The sequence below is a fragment of the Musca autumnalis genome, unplaced genomic scaffold, assembly GCF_047663935.1.
Source record: "Musca autumnalis isolate F117 unplaced genomic scaffold, ASM4766393v1 scaffold_1, whole genome shotgun sequence".
In the NCBI taxonomy this organism is placed as follows: domain Eukaryota; kingdom Metazoa; phylum Arthropoda; class Insecta; order Diptera; family Muscidae; genus Musca; species Musca autumnalis.
In genome coordinates this window covers 106,744,115-106,769,144 of record NW_027411644.1, presented here as the reverse complement: position 1 = coordinate 106,769,144, position 25,030 = coordinate 106,744,115, and the positions used below count along the sequence as shown (strand labels likewise).

At 36.4% G+C, this 25,030-nt stretch overlaps 1 protein-coding gene across 3 annotated transcripts; it reads right to left on the bottom strand.

Annotated features, from left to right (window-relative positions):
• Window positions 1-5,938: 5,938 nt before the first annotated feature.
• On the bottom strand, window positions 5,939-24,673 carry LOC141404083 (modular serine protease-like). 3 transcript variants are annotated; one of them, XM_073987365.1, is made up of 6 exons: window positions 24,400-24,673; window positions 14,877-15,159; window positions 14,297-14,817; window positions 13,630-14,043; window positions 13,410-13,560; window positions 5,939-6,613 (listed from the first exon to the last, which is right to left on the bottom strand). In XM_073987365.1, the coding sequence occupies exons 1-6, from the start codon at window positions 24,464-24,466 to the stop codon at window positions 6,115-6,117; spliced, it is 1,935 nt and encodes a 644-aa protein (XP_073843466.1). In that variant the 5' UTR covers window positions 24,467-24,673; the 3' UTR covers window positions 5,939-6,114. The 3 variants fall into 3 exon arrangements, with proteins under 3 accessions (XP_073843466.1, XP_073843475.1, XP_073843484.1); XM_073987374.1 differs by having other exon boundaries at window positions 14,877-15,245; window positions 24,400-24,656; XM_073987383.1 differs by lacking the exon at window positions 24,400-24,673 and adding an exon at window positions 15,295-15,494 and having other exon boundaries at window positions 14,877-15,233.
• Between the last annotated feature and the right edge of the window lie 357 nt (window positions 24,674-25,030).

The window sequence follows — 25,030 nt, the reverse complement described above, 5'->3', positions numbered from 1 at the left end:
GTACAAATAGCGTATTTTTAAATTATATAATCCCAGCTTTGTACCTACACCCAACACCAAATTTAGTACCTTAACTATTTAAAATGGTTTTGGTATCAACATGTTAGCCAACATTTCCTACACATAGGTAAACGTTTTAAAAATTACTATCTTATATTCAACATATATCCTAACCCCTGTTTTACCAGTTCCCCTGAAACCCATTTGAGGACTATTTAGTAGTTTTTGTATAAATAAGTACGAATTTTCAGAACCTCCTCCCTACCTCTACTCTAAACACCAATTGCTAATCTAATACCGAATTTCAAAATTCCAGTTCTACCCTTTACAAAATCACAAATTGTACAAAATTCTATACCATATAGCAAATACCAAAAGGTACCAAATTTTGTACCATTTAGCACTTTTCGTACACGATTTTCCAAAATGTACTTTCATATCTCAGCTCTATCCGTTCACCTAAACCCAAATTATAGCCAATGTAGTTCCATTTAGCACTTTTCCATAAGTACGAATTTCCAAAACTACCTCAATCCTACACTCCAACAATAATCTGTTCACGCAAATACAAATTATAGCGAATTTCGTACCATTTAGTACTACTTCGTGCACATTAGTACGATTTTCCAAAGCTACCTCCATATCTCAATTCTATATTCCAACAGTAATCTTAATTCCAAATTTCAGGATTCCAGCTCTTCAAATCCAAATCATACTAAACTCACTACCATTTAGGACTTTTCGACCTTTGGTACATCTTTCTTACTCTTCATCAGTGACCCCCATTCCAAATTTCAGGATTCCAGCTCTATCCGTTCACCCAAATCCAAATTGTACTAAATTTGGTACCATTTAGAACTTTTCGTGCACTTATAATTGGAATTTCCAAAAACCTTTCTTTCTTACTCTCCACCAGTGACCCTAATTTAAAATTTGAGGATTCTAGCTCCATCCGTTCCCAATTCCAAATTGTACTAAATTTAGTACCATTTAGTACTTTTCGTACCCTTATAGTTCGAATTTCCAAAAACCTTTCATTGTTACTCTTCATCAGTGACCCTCATTCCAAATGTCTGTATTCCAGCTCGATCCGTTCACCCAAATCAAAATTGTACTAAATTTAGTACCATTTAGTACTTTTCGTACCCTCGTAATTCGAATTTACAAAAACCTTTCTTTTTTATTCTTCATCAGTGACCTTCATTCCAAATTTCAGGATTCCAGCTCTATTCGTTCACCCAAACCCAAATTGTACTAAATTTAGTACCATTTATTACTTTTCGTATACTTATATTTCGCATTTCAAAAACCTTTCATTTTTACTCTTCATCAGTGATCCTCATTCCAAATTTCAGGATTCCAGCTCTATCCGTTCACCCAAATCCGAATTGTACTAAATTTAGTACCATTTAATACTTTGCGTGCACTTATGGTTCGAATTTCCAAAAACCTTTCTTTTTTACTCTCCATCATTGACCTTCATTCCAAATTTCAGGATTCCAGCTCTATTCGTTCACCCGAACCAAAATTGAACTAAATTTAGTACCATTTAGTACTTTTCGTACCTTTATAGTTCGAATTTACAAAAACCTTTCATTGTTACTCTTCATCAGTGACCCTCATTCCAAATGTCTGTATTCCAGCTCAATCCGTTCACCCAAATCAAAATTGTACTAAATTTAGTACTTTTCGTACCCTTACAGTTCGAATTTCCAAAAACCTTTCATTATTACTCTTCATCAGTGACCCTCATTCCAAATGCCTGTATTCCAGCTCTATCCGTTCACCCAAATCCAAATTGTACTAAATTTAGTACCATTTAGTACTATTCGTGCACTTATAGTTCGAATTTCCAAAAAACCTTTCTTTGTTACTCTCCACAAGTTACCCTAATTTCAAATTTCAGGATTCCAGCTCTTTCCGTTCACACAAATCCAAATTGTACTAAATTTAGTACCATTTCGTACTTTTCGTACCCTTGTAGTTCGAATTTCCAAAAACCCGTTGGTACATATTTCTAGCTCTCCATCAGTTACCCTCATTCCAAATTTCAGAATTCTAGCTCTTACCGTTTGCCTAATACAAAGGGTACCATATTTAGTACCTTTTAGTACTTTTCGTACACTTCTAGGTCGAATTTCCAAAAACCCAGCCTTATCTCACCCCTACACACCAACAGCAACCTACACCCAAAATTTCAACTTTCTAGCTTTAGCGGTTTCGTCTGGGCGCTGATGAATCAGTCAGTCAATCAGTCAGTCAGTCAGTCACTCACCTCACTACTCTTTTATATATATAGATAGATTGAGAGGAAGATAATTCCACACCCTAGCCACTCTAACGACGAATGATCGATCACACATTACAGATATAAAACGAGGAAGCCGCACTTGTGGATTGCGTATATACCGAGAAAAAGAGAATTTCTCACAAAGCATTTCAGGAGCTCCATTTTTTATAATTTTATAGAAAGAATTCATAACACGAGCATTAACATACGATTGAAAGGAGACACCCAAAAACTCCATGACATAGTTCGAAACATGATCACGATATCTCAATCCATAAACAAAACGAACTACCATATTAATAATACGCAAAATCCTATCTAAGCATAATTGACTCGTGCCAGATATAACTTCAATACCATAAGTAATAGTGGAGATCAATAAGGCATGCGCGAGCTGTTTCCTTACAAAAAGTGGCAGATAAAAATTTGTACCACGAAGTTTACGCAATATAGATATCACTTTAGGAAATAAAGTATCAATGTGGGGACTAAAATCAAGTTTGTAGTCAACCCAAACACTTTATTTTATCAACAATTTCAACCACATTACCATTCATACTCATTGTAAACATATGGCTACTCTGCCGAACGGGACCAAATGGTAACGACTTTGTCTTGCTAACGTTAACTACAAAATTATTTTCCTGCATCCAAGAAGCAACTATATTTAAAGTTGTATTAATTGTTGGTGGCAAGCTAATAGTATTAGCAGACTGAAAAAATAAATGGATATCATCAGCATATATAAATGAAATCGTTAATGTACAAAATAAACAGCAGGGGACCAAGAACTGAACCTTGTGGAACCCCTCTACTAACACTACGTACTCTAGACTCAGACCCATTATAATCAACAAATTGAGAGCGACTATTTAAATAAGAAAAAATAAGTCTGCAAGCAGTATTATTGAAGAAGAAATCCCTACTCAATTTTTGGATAAGGGTCGCATAGTCTACTCTGTCAAAAGCTTTAGACAAATCTAACGAAATCAATACACCACTATTACCAACATCTACTGCTTCACTAATTGTCTCTGTAAGATGCAATAAGTGCGAAACCGTACTATGCCCACGCCTAAAACCATATTGAAATGGATTTAGTAATTTATGGTTTTCAATAAAATTCAACATTTTTTCATAAGATGCTCACAAATCTTGGAAAGTGAAGGGAGAATACTTATTGGGCGCATGTTGTCAACAGAGCAACAACCTTTAGTTTTGGGTATGGGTACTACACGGGCAACCTTCCATGCAGTAGGAAATACTGATGTTGTAAATATTGTGTTATAAAAGTGTAGAAATAAATTTGACAGATATGGATATATAATTTTTATAAAAGAAATTGGTATTCCATCAATACCCAAGGACTGAGATTTAATAGCATTCAGCGCATTGAATATATCTTCCTCAAATAATTAGTAATAATAATATTTCGTGGTGTTACATAAACATTTGGAGAGACAATATGTAGCATGGGATAAAAATGTGGTTCTCTACACAGAACCCATTATATATTAGGCAGTAGGCCCGTTATCTAGCAAACACTTTATTGCAATTTACATCAGAGGAAAGGTCAGTAGTTTTTTCCATATGTAGGCTACTTTGCGAAATATATATGTCTTCAAGGAATTAAAATATCGACCAAAAATAAAATTTTTATATTTTTCATACAAAAGTTAAAGTCCATTTCACCCGCTAAAGAATATCAGATCATCATTCAAAATTGTAGGCATCTTTTTCGACCTATACTCTTACCCGGTGCAAAATTTCGTGACTATTGACGTATAATTGCGACTTCTAGCGAGTTTATTATTACACTACAAACAAATAACGGAATATATTAGGCTGTAACTCTGTTATCTGATCATGCAGACCAACATAATTGGCACCAATTGAAAGGTCAAGCGTTCCACTTTCAAGTATATCTCACTTGTCTGGAATGTTACTTCCAGGAATTAAGATATAAGCTGTATATTAAAAATTTTCACAATTTTCACACAAAAGTTTTGGTTCATTAAACCCTCTAAATATTTTCCGATCGCCATCTCAAATTGCAAGCTTCTCCTTTCTGATATACTCTTACCTTATTTAAAATTACGCGTTGATCGGACTATTATTGAGATCTACAGAGCCGCTAGAAAATTGGATAAATATTATGTTTTTGGTCCATTTCACCCGCTAAATATTTCACGATCATCACCAATAAGAATAGGGATCTATTCTGATCTGAACCCGACCTCCATACAAAATTTCGTGACGATCGGTCCATAATTGCGGCCTGGAGCGTGTTTTCAATTTATAATGGACAGACGGACGGACGGACGGACTGACGGACGGACACACATCTCAAAATCGCTTTATCTCGTCGAGATATGAAGATTGGTATACCACATTGGGGGTCTCCGACGAATATTTCGCGGTGTTACATGAATTTTTACCAAAACAAACTTATAATACCCTTTTCCACATTGTGGTATAGGGTATAAATAGCACTAGGCTAGGTTAGATTTTTTACCTTTTTTGTGTATTTCTGTTTCGGCTTATTCTATCTAACAAAAAATACAAAAGAAACCGTCTGAAAAAGACGATAGCAAGAGACCCATCGTTTTGAGCTGAAATTTTGTTGTTTGTTACAGAATTTCGCTTATAACGCATGCATATGATGGGAAATTGATCTAGAGAAATTTTTAGATACGCATACATGTAAAAATGCGACATACGGGCCAAATATCATCATCTTTCCAATAGGGATACGTAAAATCGATTTCGGTTAATCGACTAATCGATTATTAACCGTAAAATTTCTAAAAGTCGTAGACGACTATTGACTGTGCGAAAACCGGATAATCGATTATTCTTAATGACTTTTCGAAAGACGGAATCAACTATTCTTCGTCGAGCATTAGTCATATTCCATTATTATTCGTTGTCGATTATTAATCGTGGACGACTATTAGTCGTAGTTGACTATTGGGTGTGCTAAAACCGCGTAATGGACCGTACTTTTTATACATATGTATATACATCATGGTCGTTTACATTCGATTATAATCGGTTTTCGGCGGTTAACGAATAATCGAAAGTCGACTATTAATACTCTCTCAAATAATCGACTAACCGAAAATCGAGTTTTAAGTTTTTCACGAAAACCGTATAATCAAAAACCGAATATTGCATTTCACTGCGTATCCCTACTTTCCAAAATGTATTTTGACATTTTTTGAAAATTTTTTTCAATGGCTGTGTCTTTTTACGTGATAATTAGTAATAATTATTACTAATGTTGCAGATTTTTACAGTTGTATAAAGGAAAAGTTGCTGAAACAAATTTTTCATTATCACGTAAAAAGACACAGCTAATATTTGTCTGTATATTGAATATATATATATATATATATATATATATATTTTTTTTTTTTTTTTTTTGATTGCCACAAGAAACATATTTTCCAATGAGAACAATTCAATAAATGTTAAAAATTAACATAAAGGAAACACTGATATGCAAAGCTTTTCGGAATCAAACGAATGCTTTTAATTTTTTTTATAAAAACCAAATTTTAAACGGATTCGTTTGAGTAGGAACGATACGTTTGAAAAATATTTTTTTTTTAATCGCTGTTAGTCATTAAAAATCTAAACTAAAAATTTGAAGAAATAAAACAAATAAATTCATTTTATTGTTTTTAATATAAACTTAAAGTAATTTCATGAGTACACATCAGTTCTTAATATGATTTGTTCTTAAGTGTTTCTAATAAGCGAATATTGCACATTGTACTATAAAAAATTTACATATGTTTATTTCTAGGTGTATTGTTATGCTAAAAACGCATATGATCATCTTGCCATTCCCTTGTAAATATTGTATATAAATCGTTTCGCATGTATTTGACATTTGTCACAGCCACATAACCTTCGCGAGCGCAGTCATTTTCAGTTGATGGGCTTAAGCTGATGATGCCCAATATATTGAATCTTTCATTTTTTTCTTTGGCAAAAGCACCACCACTATCGCCTCGGCAAAGACCTGAGTAAACGCCATTGTATAGGCAGAATTTATCCTCGGCAAGAGTATGCTTTATGTGGTCGTGATTTTTACATTCATCGTATCCCTCCGTGGTCATAATAACCTGTTCCAATTTGTTATTTTCGTCATTATAGCCGGTTACAGTGCCCGTAACATTTGAGGAGACAACATCTCGGTTGGTGTGAGTGGGCGGTTCGTAACATATCGCCGACACAAATTCATTAAAAATAAATGGTGAATTAACTTTGATGAGCGCAATATCGGCAAAGTTTTTAGACTCTTGACCAACGAATCTGTAAATAAATTAGAGAGATATTTGTTTACTAAATAGGTGTGTCTTTTTACTTACTAAATGTTGCTGAAATATATTTTTCAGCAACTTTTCCTTTATACAACTGTCAAAATCTGCAACATTAGTAATAATTATTACTAATTATCACGTAAAAAGACACAGCTAATATTCTTCTTGGAGACAACGACAAAATGTTTGTACATATACATATGTATGTGTTATGCTAATATTAAAATATGACTTATGACGATTCGTGACTTAAACGAAAAACAAATACTGGATCATTGAGCAACTTTATACACCAAAAAAACCGTACTGCATACATTGCTAAGTTACTTACTTAAGTCTTATTTCATTAACGTGAATTTCATTAACGTGAAAACGAGTTTATAGGTAAGAGGTGTGAAGGCGGTGAAACTCTGTACACAAGGTTCTGTAATCTGAAATTATTTTTTTTGTTTATATTCGTAACTCTCAAACCAATGCAAAGCAATGAAAATATCAAAATTTTCATATGATTTCAAATATGTGTGTAGACGTCAATGAAAATTTGGAAGAAAATGGCAATGAATGAAAATTTTCATAGTCTGGCATAAGACTAAGTGACCCTTTACATAACATTTATTTTTATTTTTAAGATTTTACCCTCATTGAAATGGCTGAAAGATGCTATTTGGTCTTTGCTTGGGCTACAAAACTTTTCTCCAGAAATTTGTCGGTGCAGGTCCATTTTTTGATATAGCCCCCACAGAATGGTACCTTCCGATTTTCGGTATTTTTGAGGGTTTACCCTCATTATCCTCATTGTCGTATGGGATGAAAAATATCAAGAAACGGTCCTGACCGGCTTTAACATGGCAAAGCCCTGGATTTATCTTCGTCCCTCTTTCATCTCAAGTGGACACTGACCTCCCTGTGGTGTCACCTGGGGAACTGCCTTCAACACCCATTAAAGGTAGTGAGCTAACACGTGCAACGCGTTCGCCCATAAGAACGTCAAAAACTTGGGTTTGGGGGTCGGGTTAGTAACCCTCCTTTAGAAAAAGCAGTCTACTATTAAAAAACGATATAAAAGAAAAGAAAAGCAAACCCCTCTAAAGTTGCCGTTTTAAGGACCATGATCTGCGAATCTGCACCTGGAACGTTTTCCTGTCCATGACATTAAAATTATTCTAGACGATTTAAATGCCAAAATCGGAAAGGAAAATATCTTTGGCCCAACAGTAGGGAATTTCAGTCTCCACAGTGAAACATCTGATAACGGTATGAGGCTGATAGACTTTGCAGCGGTAAAAAACATGGTAGTTAGCAACACCAGATTTAAGCATATCCACATTCATAAAGGCACCTGGCTGTCTCCAGATCAGAAAACAAGAAATCAAATTTACCATGTTGTGATAGATGGAAGACATTCATCGAACGTGTTGGATGTACGTTCGTTCCAAGGAGCAAACATAGACTTGGACCACTACCTTGTTGCAGCAAAGGTACGCACCCGGTTAAACGTAGCAAACAAAGTACGAACAGACACAACACGAAAGTTAGACATCGGTAAGCTGCAATCACAACAGATAGCCACAGCATATTCCACTCAACTAGCCCAATTGCTTAATCAAAGCACTCCTCGTCCCAATAACATATCAGCACCATGGCAAAATATTTCCCACTCCATGCAAACAACCGCAAAATCCATACTTGGATACCAGACACTTCCACCAAGGAATCCATGGTATGATCAGGAGTGTCGTGCTGCTACCGAAGAGAACAATCCGTAACAACGCGTAGCGCACGAGAGAGATATCGGGAGAAAAGGAGAGAGGAGAAACGTCTTTTCCGCAGGAAAAAGAGAGAGAGATGTAAAAGCTGGAGTGTGAAAAAATCGAGATGTACAGGAGCCAGAACGAAGTCCGAAAATTCTACCAAAGAGTGAAGCATTAAACTGATGGCTTTGGTACGGGCACATCCTCCTGTAGAGACCAGCAAGGTAATTTCGTAACTGATACAGATAGTGTGCTCAGGATATGGAAAGATCATTTTTCAAACCTGTTGGCATCCAGCGAAGACGACGAAGATACCACAGATCCAATCCCAGAAGATGGTATTGAATGTATACCGCCCAGCCAAGATGAGGTAAAGACACCAATAAACCGGCTGAAGAATAATAAGGCAGCACCCAGCAAAAAGTTTGCCTCCAAAGAGGCAGTTAAATGATATGTACAAGTGATCTGGAAGTGCATCAAATTATGCATTTTCACTCATGATTTTTACAAGAGCGTGACTACGGAAAGAGGCACTCCATTGCACTGCATTTTAACTGACCCTTTGGCACTGCATTTTAACTGACCCTCTGGCACTGCATTTTAACTGACCCTTTGGCATTGCATTTTAACTAACCCTTTGGGGTAGAATAGGAGGCAGTCCAAAGCACGTGTTTTGATACAGGCATTCTGCGGAAATTGTACAAGCCATTACAAAATATGCCAGAACAAATAAAATGCATTATTTGTGTAAAACAAAAATATTAAGAACTTTATTACATTAACACAAATTATGAAAATTCTCCATTGAATTCAATCGCAAACATGCGTGTTTCCACCGCTCTACATTTAATCCAAGCTGAACTGTTTTTGCTTCATCTGCTAAATGGGTTGTCTTCCCATCACCAGTTAACATTTCGACATGTACTCCAACAGCACTCCATTCGGAAATTTTCTCCTCGTGAGTTACCGGAAAATGTTCACAAATTAAGTATTATTTAGTTTGTATTAACAAATGTTTGGAAATGTTAACACGCTTATTTCTTTTTGGAAAATGTATTCCGCTGCCTGTAGAGATTTACAAACTGATTTATGTACATGTAGGGATCTCTAACAACTGCTAATAAAATGTAGCGAACGGAGTGCCTTTTTCACGACTCCGTTTGGACTGCATCCGGATGCTGTTAAATTGTGGGGAATTGGAGTGCCTTTTCACGACTCCGCTAAACTGCATCCGGGTGTTGTTAAAATGTGACGAGTGGATGTGATTCTTTGGATTGCATCAAAATGCGGTTAAAATGTGAGGACTGGAGTGCCTTTTTCACGAGTCCGGTTGAACTGCATCAAAACATGTCGTGACAGAACTAGTCCACATTGCACTACTTCCAATTTATTTTGCTGGGCAGGAGCCGATGGCTTACCAGCCGAGCTGTTCAAAACTGGAGGCGACACGCTGATAAGGTCTATGCATCAGCTAGTTAGCACCATCTAGCACGAAAAACGCGTACCAGACGATTAAAACCTGAGCATCCTGTGTCCAGCCCACAAGAAAGCATATAAGACTGTATGCTCTAACTATAGGGGCATAAGTCTTCTCCCTATTGCCTACAAGATAGTGTCAGGGATATTATGCGAACGACTAAAGCCTATGGTAAATAGAATAATTGGACCATACCAATGCGGCTTTAGACCTGGCAAGTCCACCATTGACCGGATATTTACACTGCGGCAAACCCTGGAGAAGACCCGAGCGATGCACATCGACACCTACCACCTTTTTGTCGATTATAAGGCAATCTTCGACAGCCCCCTACGCCCAAAGGTATTCCAAGCCATGTCTGAATTTGGTATCCCCGCAAAGCTCATTCGGCTTTGTAAGATTAATTTATATGTTACTAGGTCCTCAGTTAAAATAGGAAAGATCCTCCCCAAACAATTCAGTACCAAAAGAGGTTTCAGGCAAGGAGACAGCCTTTCGTGCGACCTGTTCTATATCCGGCTGGAAAAGGTTATATGAGATGCAAATGTCAAAAGAAATGTCACAATCTACAGCAACAGCCACATGTTACTTGCTTATGCTGCTGACATGGACTTCATGGGGCGATCAGTAAAGGAGGTCGAAGGAGAATCAGCAAAAGTGGGTCTGCGTCCATGGAGCTCGGACTAACAGTGGAAGTTGGATCCTATAATGAACCCGCTAAAAAGGCGTATAAATACGGCCCTCATGGCAGTACACGCAGCACTAGCAAGCCAAGGCTTCCATGGGGCAAACAAGTGGAAAAAGAGATAGAAAGACGCAGTATTCCAAAAACGAAGCAACAAACAGAGAGAAATGAAGATCTTTTCATAGTCCGGCTTATGAAACAAATGTTCTGTAATGCGCCAACTCAGTAAGTAAGTACCCTCATTATCCCATCGGAATGGCTAAAAGTCTGTATTTAGTCTTCGCTTTTGCTACAAAATTTTCTCCAAAAATTTGTCGGTGCAAGTCAACGTTTTGATATACCCTCCATAGAACGATACTTCCCCATTTTCGGTATTTTGAAGGTTAAAGAGGTATGCAATTTTTGGGGGCATACAATTTTCCAACTCAGGTTTTTCGGTATATTTCCACGTCTTCATATAGCCCTCAGAGAACGGAACCTGCGATTTCCGGTATTTTGAAGGTTGTGGTCTCAGTATCCCACCGAAATGGCTAAAATTTGGTATTTAGTTTTCGTTAAAGGTATAAAACTCTCCATCAGAATATTGTCTTCGTTGGGGTTATAACACATTGCGGAAGATGATTATCAGTATAGGTCCACGTTTTCATATAGTCCTCATAGACGGATACCTCCCGATTTTCTGTATTTTGAAGGTTGTGACCTTAATATCCAACCTAAATGGCTGAAATTGTACGTTTAGTCTTCGTTGGGGTATACAATTTTCCATCTGAGATTTTTATACATTTATGCTAACGAGGGTATATCACCAATATTTTTGAAAATTTAACATAGCTGAAGCCAAGGTTTACCCTTTTAGAACACGCGACTCGTGATTGTATATTGTACAAATTAAATACTTTTGGATAAAATGAAATGTTTTTGGACGTGGCAAAAAATATTGGCTTTAAAAGATAATTTGCGTGGAAGCTGTGGCTATATTTATGCTAAAAAATTGGTGAAAATGGGTTGAAGCCACCATGTCTTTTTTTGTTATCTCTCGATTTGTGAGTAAACCACACTTCCCTCGAGTTTCATGTCAAAGTAAAAGCAGAAGCAAACTAAATAAGGATCATCTCACTAATGTATTACTTTTCAAAATTTCGTCTGCTCCTACCAATTAATGATGCTGACATTTTGAAGCCAGATTTACTTGGAACTTGGATGTTTCTTCCGATTATGGTGTAGTGTAGTAGGTGTAGTGGAGTAGGGAATCACATGGTCGACCCACTCTTACTTGTTATACCCTCAGCATTTATGCTAACGAGGGTATACATATACACTTTCATACGGGCAAAATGTGCCTCATCGAAATAATGGTTTTAGATCCCAAGTATGTTTGGACGAAATGTGTTTCAGACAATTTGGAGTCATCCGTATGTCTGGCTGACTGGTGCGCACGATAACTCTCGAACGGATAAACCGATTTGGTTCAAAATTTGGCTTTCGCAATATTTTGTCCAAACTTAATTTAAGTTCTAAGATGGGTTATATCGGTCCACTCCATCCGGTACCTCCCCCACAAAAGTTCGAAAATGTTCGGAAAATTTGTGCGCACGATAACTCTTGAAGGGAGTAACCGATTTGGTCCATACTTTGCACATCGTGATAGGGTTCCAATATGGACTCAATCGATCTACGCCTTCGGGTACCTATCACACAAAATTACGGAAAATTTGAGTTTAGGACCTGCTCTCGAATCGTTTTGATTTTTGTTGTAACAACTTGTATTCACGGCTCCCCATACGGTGGTACAAGTTTAATCAGGGGCAAAAGCATACTTCCTGAGAAAATAACCTGAAAGGTTCACAAAACCCCTATGACAGTGTATAGTGGTTGGAGAGCAAGATAATTCCCGAACGGATCTGCCGATTCGATCTAAAATTTGGCCTTCATAATATTTTGTCCAAACTTAGTTTAAGTTCGAAGATAAGCCATATCGTTTCACTCCTTCAGGTACCCTCCCCCACAAAAGTTAAAAAATGTTGGGAAAAATTGTGCGCACGATAACTCTTGAAGGGATGGACCGATTTGGTCCATACTTTACGAATCCTAATTTATCTACCAGATATAGATCAGGCTTGAATATGGACTATATTTGTCCATTCCTTCGGGTACCTCCCACACAAAATATCGGATAAGTTCACTTTAAGACCTGCTCTTGACTAACTTTTATTTCTGTTGAAGCAACTTTCAATCGCTGTCTCAATTACGACGGTAAAAATTTCGGTATAATTCCACGTCTTCACCGAAATGGCTGGTACTTAGTCTTCGCTATAGGTAAAAAATTTTCCAACAGAATATTATCGGTATAGGTCGATGTCTTCATATAGTCCCGAAATGAATGAAATCTGGAATATAGGCTTCGATGGGGGTACAAAATAGTCCAAGTTTTCATATAGCTCCCATAAAAGGGTACCTACCGATTTTCGGTATTAAAGATTGTAGTCACCGTATGCAACCGAAATGGCTGAAATTTGTCATTTAGTCTTCGCTGTCGGTACCAAACTTTTCATCTGAAATTTGTCGCTTTAGGTTCACGTCTTCATATAGCCCCCTTAGAACGGAAACTATTTGGAAATTTGAAGTTTTCAGCATCATTATCAAATCGAAATGAATTAAATCTGGAATTTAGTCTTAGATGCGGCTATACAATATTACAGAAGATAATTGTCAGACTGTGGCCACAGTATCCAACCGAAATGGTTTCAATTTGGCATTTAGTCTTCGTTGGCGGTATAAAACTTTCCAAAGCATTTCAAAATGATGCGAGCGCTGGTGCTAAACTGCACTCTGAGGGAAAAATTATTGTAAGAAAAAATATAAGAACTGTACTTACTCCTGAGAAATGCTAATCACCGAGGCATTTCTAATTTGAGCTTCATCCGGCTGGAGATTGTTATATTCTCTTTGATGCTTGCCAGCAATAAATGTGAACTGATCACGGCTTACCAATCGTCTCTTTCCACTTTGATAAAAACAATGAGCAGCTATAACAAGAGAAAGAAAGAGAAAACGGATTTTTAAAATTAGTCCATAAAGCCATAAATATGACTTACCTGATAAAATAAGTCTAGGTGTTATTATTGAACCGACACAAATATAAACCCAAGCACCATTCTCGATTTGATATATCGCCACATGCCATGGAACTTTATTGGGTTCGATTGGAACACCACCCTTGGTCAAGTCAACCGCGCTGACCAACGGTCGACCACAATCCAGTACGCATTTTTCTCGTTCTCTGTCAAATGTGCCATTTTGTAGGCATGTCAATATTTGTCGATATTTGGGTCCACCTTCATACCATTTACCGGCGGGAATCATAAAACCCGGGGCACAAGTAATTTCAATTCTACTACCCACGGGAATACCATGTCTAAGCAGAAACGCTTTTTCCAAAAATTGGCCGTCCGCAGAATACACATTATAGATGGTTGATAGTCCTTCCAAAACTTTTGGCTCACAAATGGCTGTGGTATAAATAAAAAAATAAATAATAGTAAATAATAAAAAATAACAAACAAATAAATAAATAAATAAACAAATAATAAAAAAAATAAATAATGATATTTCCATCAGCCTTCAAGCCTAAAGCAGACATGTGGAAGTTTCCATTTACATGCCCTCGACATTATGCCCACAGAGGGTATATACCCGATACATTGGCCAACGTTAATTTATTCAATTAGTTAATCTACTAAAGAGCACTTACTTGATACCTACCTTTACATTTAGGAAATGGCTGATCGAATTCACCCTCCAAACATAATGGACTGGCTAAATGAATGGCTTTGTTATTTTTTAAACACTCCAAGTGAACAACGTCAAAACTGTCAACAAAATCTCCAGGGTTCAGGGTTGCATTATTCTTTGTGTGTTGTCTTACAATGACACCATTGAGTTCCGTTGGTATTTGACACCTTAAAACGTCAACTTGTGTTGGTGGTGATGTTGTAAATGGTTGTATTGTCGTATTAACAACTAATACTGGCCGCCTCAACTTTCTTGGTGTGCCACATAATTCCCAGGCTTCGTCAGATCCATCAATGCAGTCTTGAATTTTATTACATTTTCCATTACCAGCAATACAGCCACCATAACCACATTGGAAACCAATTGAACAATCGAAACCAGCACACACTTCCACCGTTTCATCCGTACCATCGCGACAGTTTTTGATGCCATCGCACATGTCATCACGGTTAATGCATTCCTTGGTATTTAAACATTGCATTTCATGAGATCTAGAAACACAGAGCACAAAATTTCAGCAACTATGCGCCTGATGGTTGCATTAACTTACCCGCAAGTACCACGATGATGTAGTGGATCTCCATTTTTGCACACAAATTCATCGGATCCATCGGCACATTCGGTAATATTATCACATCGACCAATACCGGCAATGCAAGCTCCATAAGTACAAACAAACCCATACAAAGGGCATTCGCCTGCCAAATGTATACAATTTTCGGCAATTTCATCGGAACGATCTGCACATTCCACCGGGCCATCACATCTTTTTTCAATTGGTATACAGTCGCCATTATCACATGCCCACTTCCCGTCGTCGCAATCAGCCAATCCTTAATGGCAATTAGCAACAAGAGACAAATTGTTGGTTTCACGCAGACTTTACCACTTGTTTCCAATGAAATACCTGAGAATCGAACTTAAATGTTATTCGAAATGCATGTGTTATAAGAAGATTTCTTGTTTACCCAAAAGTTATACTTTCTCTAGACAAAAATAAAGGCATTTTATAGCTTACAAATTGATATGGGGGTACATACATACACTTGCCCTTATTGACGTGTGATGGTACTGCCTGCCTTCTATCGACGCCTTGAAACTCAGTATTCACATTCTTCTCTTCTCATTGGTTCTCTGACAATTTGAAAGGTGACTTCGTCTAGACTCTAGACTCTACACGCAGAAAAGTTTATGTTAGAAATATGTTTGGATCCAAACAAATATATGTTTGGGACCGGTTGCAAACAATTATATGTTTAGATCCAAACATAATATGTTTGGGTCCAAACAAATATATGTTTGCATCATTTTGTAACATATCTCAATTTGATATGTTTGGGTAAAACATATTTTTTTATGTTCGAACATTTTTTTCATGGGTGGAGAGAGAATGTTTGTCAACGAGAGTAATAACAATGCTCTCGCGGCTGTGGAATGCTGTTTTATAATGAAGAGTTGTGTGTATTGTATAATAGAAGACGTAGAAGCGAAGAAGGGGGCTTTCGTGCTTTGATTGCGTGTATGCGTCACACTCGTGTGTTTCTTGTTTTGTTGTTGTTAACCAACGCAGTGTGCGAAGAGGATAAGAAGAAATGGTATGCATTATTTTGTTTTTTCTTCCTTCAGTGTTTTAGTTGCCAGCGTAGCGTCAAGACGGTAAAGTGAGTGAATTAATCAGTGTTTTGTGTTTTCTTAAAGAAATTGTGTTTTTAGTAAATTAAATGCCCAATACATTTTATAATTGAATCGGAAAGTTGAATGGAATTATTTTATTGGACAAGGAAGAAATCGCATTTAATATTGGTAATTACATACATACTTATGTATATTTGAAATATGGCATATCCATATTTATTTAATACATTACATAATCATTTGATTCTAGATGCCGATTCCCCGCTGATGATTTCAACTATGAGGACAATTTGTTTTATTTCACAACTAAGGAGAAGCGTTCAACTACGTTTCTATATATTTTTCCTTTTTAAAAGTGTGACTATTTACAAATTATTTCAATCAGTTTTTCTTTTATTAAAGTGTGTCATGTATTTCTTTGGAATTTTGTATGTACCTATGTATGTGTTTGTTGTTCTTTTCCCTTTCAATAAACCACCTCAACATTTGTGTGTATACTATAGAGATAGTCAGTGAGTTCTTACTGAGAGCAAATGAGCACACATTTCAAAGTGTTTTACATTGAATTTTACCCTCCCTTGCTCTCAGTATGCGCCCACTGGTGCATGTGTTTGTTTTTTTTGTGCCTTTTGGGTTTGTACTTTTTTTTGCAAAATGTTTGCACCCAAACATAAAATTGTTTCCACCCAAACATATCTTTGTTTGCACCCAAACATATATATGTTTGCACCCAAACATATATATATGTTTGCACCCAAACATATATTTGTTTGCAGACCCAAACATATATTATGTTTGGGACTGTTGCAAACATATATATGTTTGCTGCAAAATATGTTTGGGACATATGTTAGAGAGGCCGTTTTTTTTGCGTGTAGAGATATAAAAAAACCGAAGAATAAACAAGTAAGAGAGGATTATAGTCAAACAGGACCGACCATGTGATACCCTACTCCACTAACCCTGGGCACTAGTTTCCACGGAATATATTTTATATGATTGCGACATATTTCAGCCGTCCGGTCATACATACATAAGTTGATATGCATTCGAACCGAAGATTCGAAATCACACAATAACCATTATGTGACCGGTTGCGCCGTAGGTAGCGGCTCGTCAGACATATCGGCTGTGGAGTAGCGTCTCTTTCATCGAAATTTTTCTCTTTCAAATGCAATTTGTTTTTACGGTGGTGGAGATTTCTCCTGAGGAGAATCTCCTCTCAATCTGTATGGCTACCATGGGAATTTTTCTATCATGATTTGAAAACTTTTCTATCATTATTATGACATTTTGTAGCAGGGAACGTAAATGTAGTTCTATACAAAAAAACCCTCTTATATATTAGAATGTAGTTCAGTTATCTAAACGCTACACTAATGTAATTTACATCAACGGAGAGGTCAAGAGCTGGGTTTAAAGTTTCGCTTTCGCAATTTGCCAGAATATGTCCCCTAGAAATAAAATATTGAACAAAACTAAAATTTGGATGCGTTTCCCACAATGTTAGGAACAATTTCACCCGCTAAATACCATCCTACTATTGTCCAAAATATTGGCACCTTCATTCACCAAAATTCTTACCTCGTGCAAAAATTTGTCAGTATTAAACTATAAATTCTAACTTAACACTACACTCAATTAAAACTGTGGTATCCCGGTATATACTAGGCTGTAAATCTGTTATCTGAGTACGTATATCAACATATTGGCATCTATGGAAAGGTCGAGTTGCAAGCTCCTGCTCTGTCATAAATTCAAACCTTATTAAAAAATTGTGCTGATGGGACTATTATTGCAATCTACAGAGCAGCTACAAAATCGGATAAACATTTAGTTTTTGATCCATTTCACCCCCTAAATATTTCACGATCATCACCAGTAACAATAGGTGTCTATTCTGGTCTGAAGCTAACCTCCATACAAGATTTTGTCACGATCGATCCATAACTGCGGCCTTGAGTTTGATTACAATTTTTAAGGGATCGGCGTACACACATCTCAAAATCGCTTAACTTCGTCGAGATATTAATTTTGGTATAACCAGATCTCCGATTTACTCGAGAGTGAAAAGTGTGGTAATTTTTTGGGTGCAATTTGTGGTGGGAGTGGGGCAAGTTGCGTATGTTTTTGTTTGGTGGGGGGAGGGGGCAAGTTACCCCCCTAAACTTGCTCGACTTCGACAAGAGTTTCACTCGTGAGTGGAATTCGAGCGAGTATACCACATGGGACTCTACCCTTATAATACCCCTTCCATATTGTGGTGTAGGGTATAAAAATAACACAAACAATTAATTGTATAAATGGAAAAATAACCAAAAATAAGTACGAGGGCTGAACGATAACTATCTGGCCTAATAATGAAAACGCGATTATTTACCATCAAAAATAGCTTTATTGTTTTCGTAAGTAGCCTCCAGCATGATTTATACCCTTTTTAATGCGCTCAAACCAATTGTTGAATCCGTTTTTCCACTCCGATTAAGACACTTCAAAACATGGTTTTTGAACGCTTTTATAGCATCTTCTGACTACGGAAATCGTTGACCACGCCTGAACAAGTAAAATAGTATCCGTCGGCTTTGCCGACAGAGATATACCCTCAGCCTATCCTAATTTAAACTATCGTCTACGGACAGATCGAATGTATTTAGGGTCTTTTCCGTATTTTGTGGCCCTTTTTGGACATTTGAACTTGCCGACAAAAATGTGGATTAGGATTAAAGATCAAAAGTGTTGCGGAGGAGATACTTAAAGGAATGAACCGACATAGTCCATTACGAAAGTTGATCTTATTTTTGATAGATATCGCGCCCACTAGTCATTTGGACCAGAAAATCGATATCGGTAATTTTGGAAGTTAAACTAAATTTGGGCAATATTAGGAGATCCAAAGTTTGGACAAATTGGTTGCCCCGTTCAAGACACATCGTGCATTCCATTTTGCATTTTTACTGAAATGTTTTAAATATTGAGGGGGAAGTACCGGAAGTTGTTGCCCATCTTCGAACTAAGTTTGGACAAAATATGACGATATCGGTTGATCAGTTCGAGAACTTCCCCTGAAAAAGCTTCTACCGTCGTAATTGAGGCAGCGAATGCATGTTGCTTCAACAGAAATAAAAGTGATTCGATAGCAGGTCTTAAAGTGAACTTATCCGAAATTTTGTGTGGGAGGTACGCAAAGGAGTGGACAAATATAATCCATATTAAAAACTGATATACATCTGGTAGATATATTAGGGTGTGTAATGTATGGACCACATCGGTCACTCCCTTCAATTATCATGCGCACAATTTTTCCGAACATTTTTGAACTTTTGTGGAGGAGGTACCTGAAGGAGTGTACCGATATTGCTAATCTTCGAACTTAAGCTAAGTTTGGGCAAAATATGACGAAGGTCAAATTTTGGACCAAATCGGCAAAACCGTTCGAGAGTTATCTTGCGCTCCAACCAAAATACACGGTGTTATAGGGGGTTTTTGTACTTTTCAGGCTATTTTCTCAGGAAGTATGGATTTGCCCCAGATAAAACGTGTACCGTCGTATGTGGGGATGGTGAATACAAGATGCTACAATAAAAACAGAAGCGATTCGAGAGCTGGTCCTAAACTGAACTTTTCCGAAATTTTGTGTGGGAGGTTCCCGAAGGAGCGGACCGATTGAGTCTTTATTAGAACCTCATCTAAGTGTGGTAGAAATTTCACGATGTGCAAAGTATGGACCATATCGGTTACTTCCTTCAAGAGTTATCGTGCACACAAATTTTCCGAACATTTTCGAACTTTTGCGGGGGAGGTACCGGAAGGAGTGGACCTATATAACCCATCTTCGAACTTAAACTAAGTTTGGACAAAATATTACGACCCAATCGGCTCATCCGTTCGAGAGTTATCGTGCGCACCAGCCAGACAGACATACGGACGGACGGACATTGCTAAATCGACTCCAAATTGTCTGAAACACATTTCGTCCAAACATACTTGGGGTCTAAAACCATTATTTCGATGAGGCACATTTTGCCCGTATGAAAGTATATATACCCTCGTTAGCATAAATGCTGAGGGTATAAAAATCTTAAATGGGGCAACCTTATATGAGAGCTATACCAAAACGGTGGCGACAAGTTTCAAAATAAAAAATCGGGAAATACCGTTCTATAGGGGCTATATGAAGACGTGGACTTATAACGACAAATTTCATTTCATGTGGACAGCTTTATGCCCCCAACGAAGACTAAATACCTAATTTCAGCCATTTCAGTGGGATAATGGGGCTAAAACCTTCAAAATTCCGAACATGGGGAGGTACCGTTCTATGGGAACTATATCAAAACAAGGTCCATTAAATATCAAGTTACATCCACTTCAGAAGGAACATCTTGCAAAACCCTTTAAAACAGCTCACATGGGGTGTCATCGTTGTTCTTTCCAAAACATGGAGCAATATTTATAACTTCCGGAATTGAGCTTTTGTGTCCGTCCTCTGGCATCACACAATATTAAATTACGGCAATTTCGATTCGAAAATTTGACAAAAACCCTCGAAATACATAAAATTGGGCAATATCGGCTACACTTAAACCTGGATTTATGTGGATAGGTTTTGCGAACACAAAATTCGGTAGAGAAATGTAACTTAAATCTTCAAGAAAAATCTTAAATGATGTAAGGGCAGCCCTGATTTAATATTTTTTTTTTTTTTGATTGGGGGCTATACCAAAACGTAATCCTATACTGTATGATTTTTTGCAAGGGATGTTTTGAAGCTTTAGCAAAGACTAAATACCAAAGTTCAGTCATTCCGGTTGAATAATGTGGCTAAAGCTTTGAAAATAACGAAAATCGAAAGTATCATTCTATTGAAGCTGCATAAAATGTTGACCTGTACCGATAAATTTCTGGAGGAAAATGTTGTAACTCCAACAAAGAATAAATAACAATTTTCTGTCATTTCGGTTGAATAATATGAGTAAAGGTTTCAAAATACTTCAAATCGGCGGTACTTTTCTATGGGGGCTATATAAAAACGTCGGCCTATACCGACAAATTTCTGGTGGAAAATTGTATACCCCCAAAGAAGTCTAAATACCAAATTTCAGTTATTTCGGAAGGGGCCTTTCTCTGTGGGCTATATGAAGACGTGGAGCAATACTGACAAATTTCAGATGGAACATTTTATGCCCTAAATACGAAAAGTCAGGCATTTCTGTGGGATAAAGAGTCCACAACCCGCTCAAGAAATCTAGTCCGAAATTGGCTAAATTATTTCTAGACTAGGGAATTCACATTGAAATTCATCAAAATTGGGCTGATATAGCGTGTGTGGTGCATTCACTATATACGGCGAAAAATATATATGCATATAGGAGCTACAACCAAATCTCGGCCGATTTCAATATAACTTGTAAATTTTATTTCTGAACCAACTTCAGTCGTTCATTTCCAGTTTCATCGGAATCGGACAGATATAGCAAGTTTGGTGTATCAAATGTCTCAAATCGTTCGAAAATATATATGGGAGCTATATCCAAATCCAATATAATTTTTCAAATTTTCCGAAATCGGACGAAAATATATCTGGAAGCTACATACATATATCCAAATCTAAACCGATTCTCAAGAAAAGCATTAGCGTTCTTCCTATGCCTAAAGCAGTGATCTTCCAAAATATATATCCAAATAAATGCGACCTGTACCTTGCGAACGGACGGACGGACCTGTATAAATCAACTCAAAAAGTGATTCTATATCTAAAGTTAACTATGGGTCTATCAAGTTTCCTTATGCATGTTATATATAAATGCATAAAGACGTAATACCCTTTACTACAAGGTGGTATATAAATAACATAACAATTAAGGCTTGGGTACATAAGCTGCCTCGCCTGCTTACCTTGCTTGCTTCTGATAAAAGAATAAACAAAGACATAGAACTGTAAAGACTGGAAAAGATGCATAATGCACAAATGTTTATGAAACTAAGTATATAAACATTTTACCAACAACAGGGGTATGTTAATGATAAAAACCCTATTAAAGCGCAATTCGGCTTATGCAAATTGTAGGAAAGCAAAGATTTGGACTCAGGATTGTATTCCATATCAGTTTCCAGTCCATTGAATATGAACTTGGCGGTTAAAAACGCCTGAAATGGTTAACTACTTAACAGAATGTTGTTATGATATCATAACAACAAAGCTTAACTCGATCTATTGACAAATGTTAACAATTGAGTTTTCCAATCTTAATGTATTTATATCTTTGGAATAAACAAAGATGTCAATATTATAAGATAGGAAAAGTCAATTGTTAAAAATTAACTGTAGGTGGAGTTAACCTCTGTTGCTACGATATCATAGCAACATTCTGTTAAACGAAAACTGTTACTCATTGGAATATTGACAAGAAAAACATTAAAACTCAAATTTTACGGCGTTGACTTTTGTTTTTTTATTAAATAAAAAATAAAAAATAGTGAAGAAACAAATTTTAGCCACAAAACACGACGTTAATGTTTTCTGCCGCGAGAAATGGAAATCAAAAACGATTGGCATTGCTGTTATCAATTCCAGTGAGTTGTGTAGCCATCTGTAACCAAAATGTGGAACTATTAGCATATATTTTTGGAAAATGCATTTGTTCGGGTCTTTATTGCTATACGTCTTTGGAATAAATCTTATAATATTGACATCTTTGGAATAAAAAAGAAAAGGGCAACCTAGTTCGAAATTGGTTCAGCCTTCTTTATTCTTTTATTTTTGTTATGTCAGAAATGAAGCAGGAAAGCAAGGCGAACAGGCGAGGCAGCTTATGTACCCAGGCCTTTAAATGGTTTGGATTATTAGTCTCTAAAAAAGAAGACATATTTGTGTGGTTGAAGTAACAATATTCAGATTTTAACAAAAACAAAACCTGTTAAGAATAATAATAATACCAGGAATTAAATTATTTTTTGTCAACAAAAAAAATCCCCTAAAATCATGTGTATGTACATTAAGGTGTCCCAAAAACAATTTTTTTTATTTTGAATTGCCTACCCTTAAATTTTTTTCCATTTGATCCAAAAACCTTATATAGGAAGTTTTTCGGTTAACGTTACCCGTGCCACCGAGCGATCTTTGTTTCCATAATAATTTGTTCGGACCAAAAGTAAATTTTCATGAAATGTCCAATCGATGAAAAAACTTTAACAGTTCATCATTGTGGCTAAAAAACGAATCTTACAAAAATTGATGATAATCGGATCGGATATTGATATAGCTATATATGACCCAATATCGGACAAAACAGATCCGATTTTCACACATTTTTGTAGAATTCGTTTTTTATCCACAACAATAAATTGGTAAAATTGTTCATCTAAAATTCACATTTGGTCTCATAAAACTTATTATGGAAACAAAGATTGCTCGTCGTAATAATAGGTTTAACGTCGTAATTGCCATAAAACTTCATATTTAAGGTTTTTGGATCAAATGGAAAAGAACTGCAACCGTGTTAAAAATGAGTTACCAGATTTGAACTAAACACACACCAAAGCAAGTTAAATAAAACACTGTAAAAATAGGTGGTAGGCCTTTAAGTTTTTTTTTTTGTTGGTTCACCCTAATGTTCATATTCACAATACTACTATATCCAGGTCAGGCAGTGTGCGCTTGCTGAGAGCAAGTGAGCGAAAACTTCAATGTAAAATGCATTGAAATGTATGCTCACTTGCTCTCAGCAAGCGCACATTGCCTGACCTGGTACTATATGAACCAAGGCACATTGAATAAGGTAGCCGATTCGACAAATAGCAACAACAAAAAACCTCTTGTTGTACAATTTAAATGTCAACATTTGTTATGTTTTAGTATGAAGAATTGTTGTTGTATGTTGTTTACAACAACTTTTTTGACATTTCATGATCAATCAGCTGGCGTGAATCGGCTACCTTATTCAATGTGCCTTGATATGAACGCTTTATTGTAATCCCCTCTTTTACTCTTTCTCAAAACCATGCATCCTCTCATTGTTATCAGTTTGTTTATAATTGAGCAAAATAATCAAAACAAATTTATTGATTCTCTTCTCTCACTCTCTCACAGTTTAATAAACTGTACGAACACCGATGCCGGTTTTTGAGCTTTTTTTAATGACGCTGTATTCATAACCACATCGTTCAGTAATCAATCCAAAGACGCTTATCAATCTGAAGACAAAAACAAAAATTGCACCCACGGGATTTCCCATGTCTCCTTGATAACTTATCAATTTCTGTGTAATTTTAATAATAATACAAAAACTTTCTTTTTAATTATTTTTTTTAAAGAAACCTTTATCCACTGCATTTCGAGTTGGTTTGTTGTAAACAAAACGTTTCAATTCTCAGAAAATTTCATTGTAGTTTATTTATAGTATATCTGCATCTTTATTTTTTGCATTTCGAACACTCACCGCTCTGGATTTTGCATAAAATCACAAATATTAATCCGATATTTATTTCAATTTTGACCATTTTCATTGAAAGAAATTTATTTTCCAAAATTATAATTTAATTATCAGCACAAGCATAACAACCGGTATTTCCCGTCGTTCGCTTATATTTTGTTTTCTTTTTGCAAATGTTTTGCTGTTCTTGTTTGAACATTTGCTACACCACAAACGAATATCCGACCTTAAAACAACATCCGTGCATTCAACCGCTGGTTTGAGGTATCCGTAGAACACTGAGTTAAAACAAAAACGCAATCTCAGCCGAGAACAAATGGTCAAGAGTGTCTCAGAATTAAATTGAACTGTGCAATATAGGGATGAACGTTTAGATGAATATGAACTTGACAAAAATATAAGTGTTGAAATAAACTGTTTATAAAATATACTAGTGCGAACAAAACATGTGCGCCATGAGAATGCATTTGTTTGTCTTCATTATAGCCTCAGCATTTATGCTAACGAGGGTATACATATACACTTTCATACGGGCAAAATGTGCCTCATCGAAATAATGGTTTTAGACCCCAAGTATTTTTTGACGAAATGTGTTTCAGACAATTTGGAGTTGATTTATCCATGTCCGTCTGTCTGT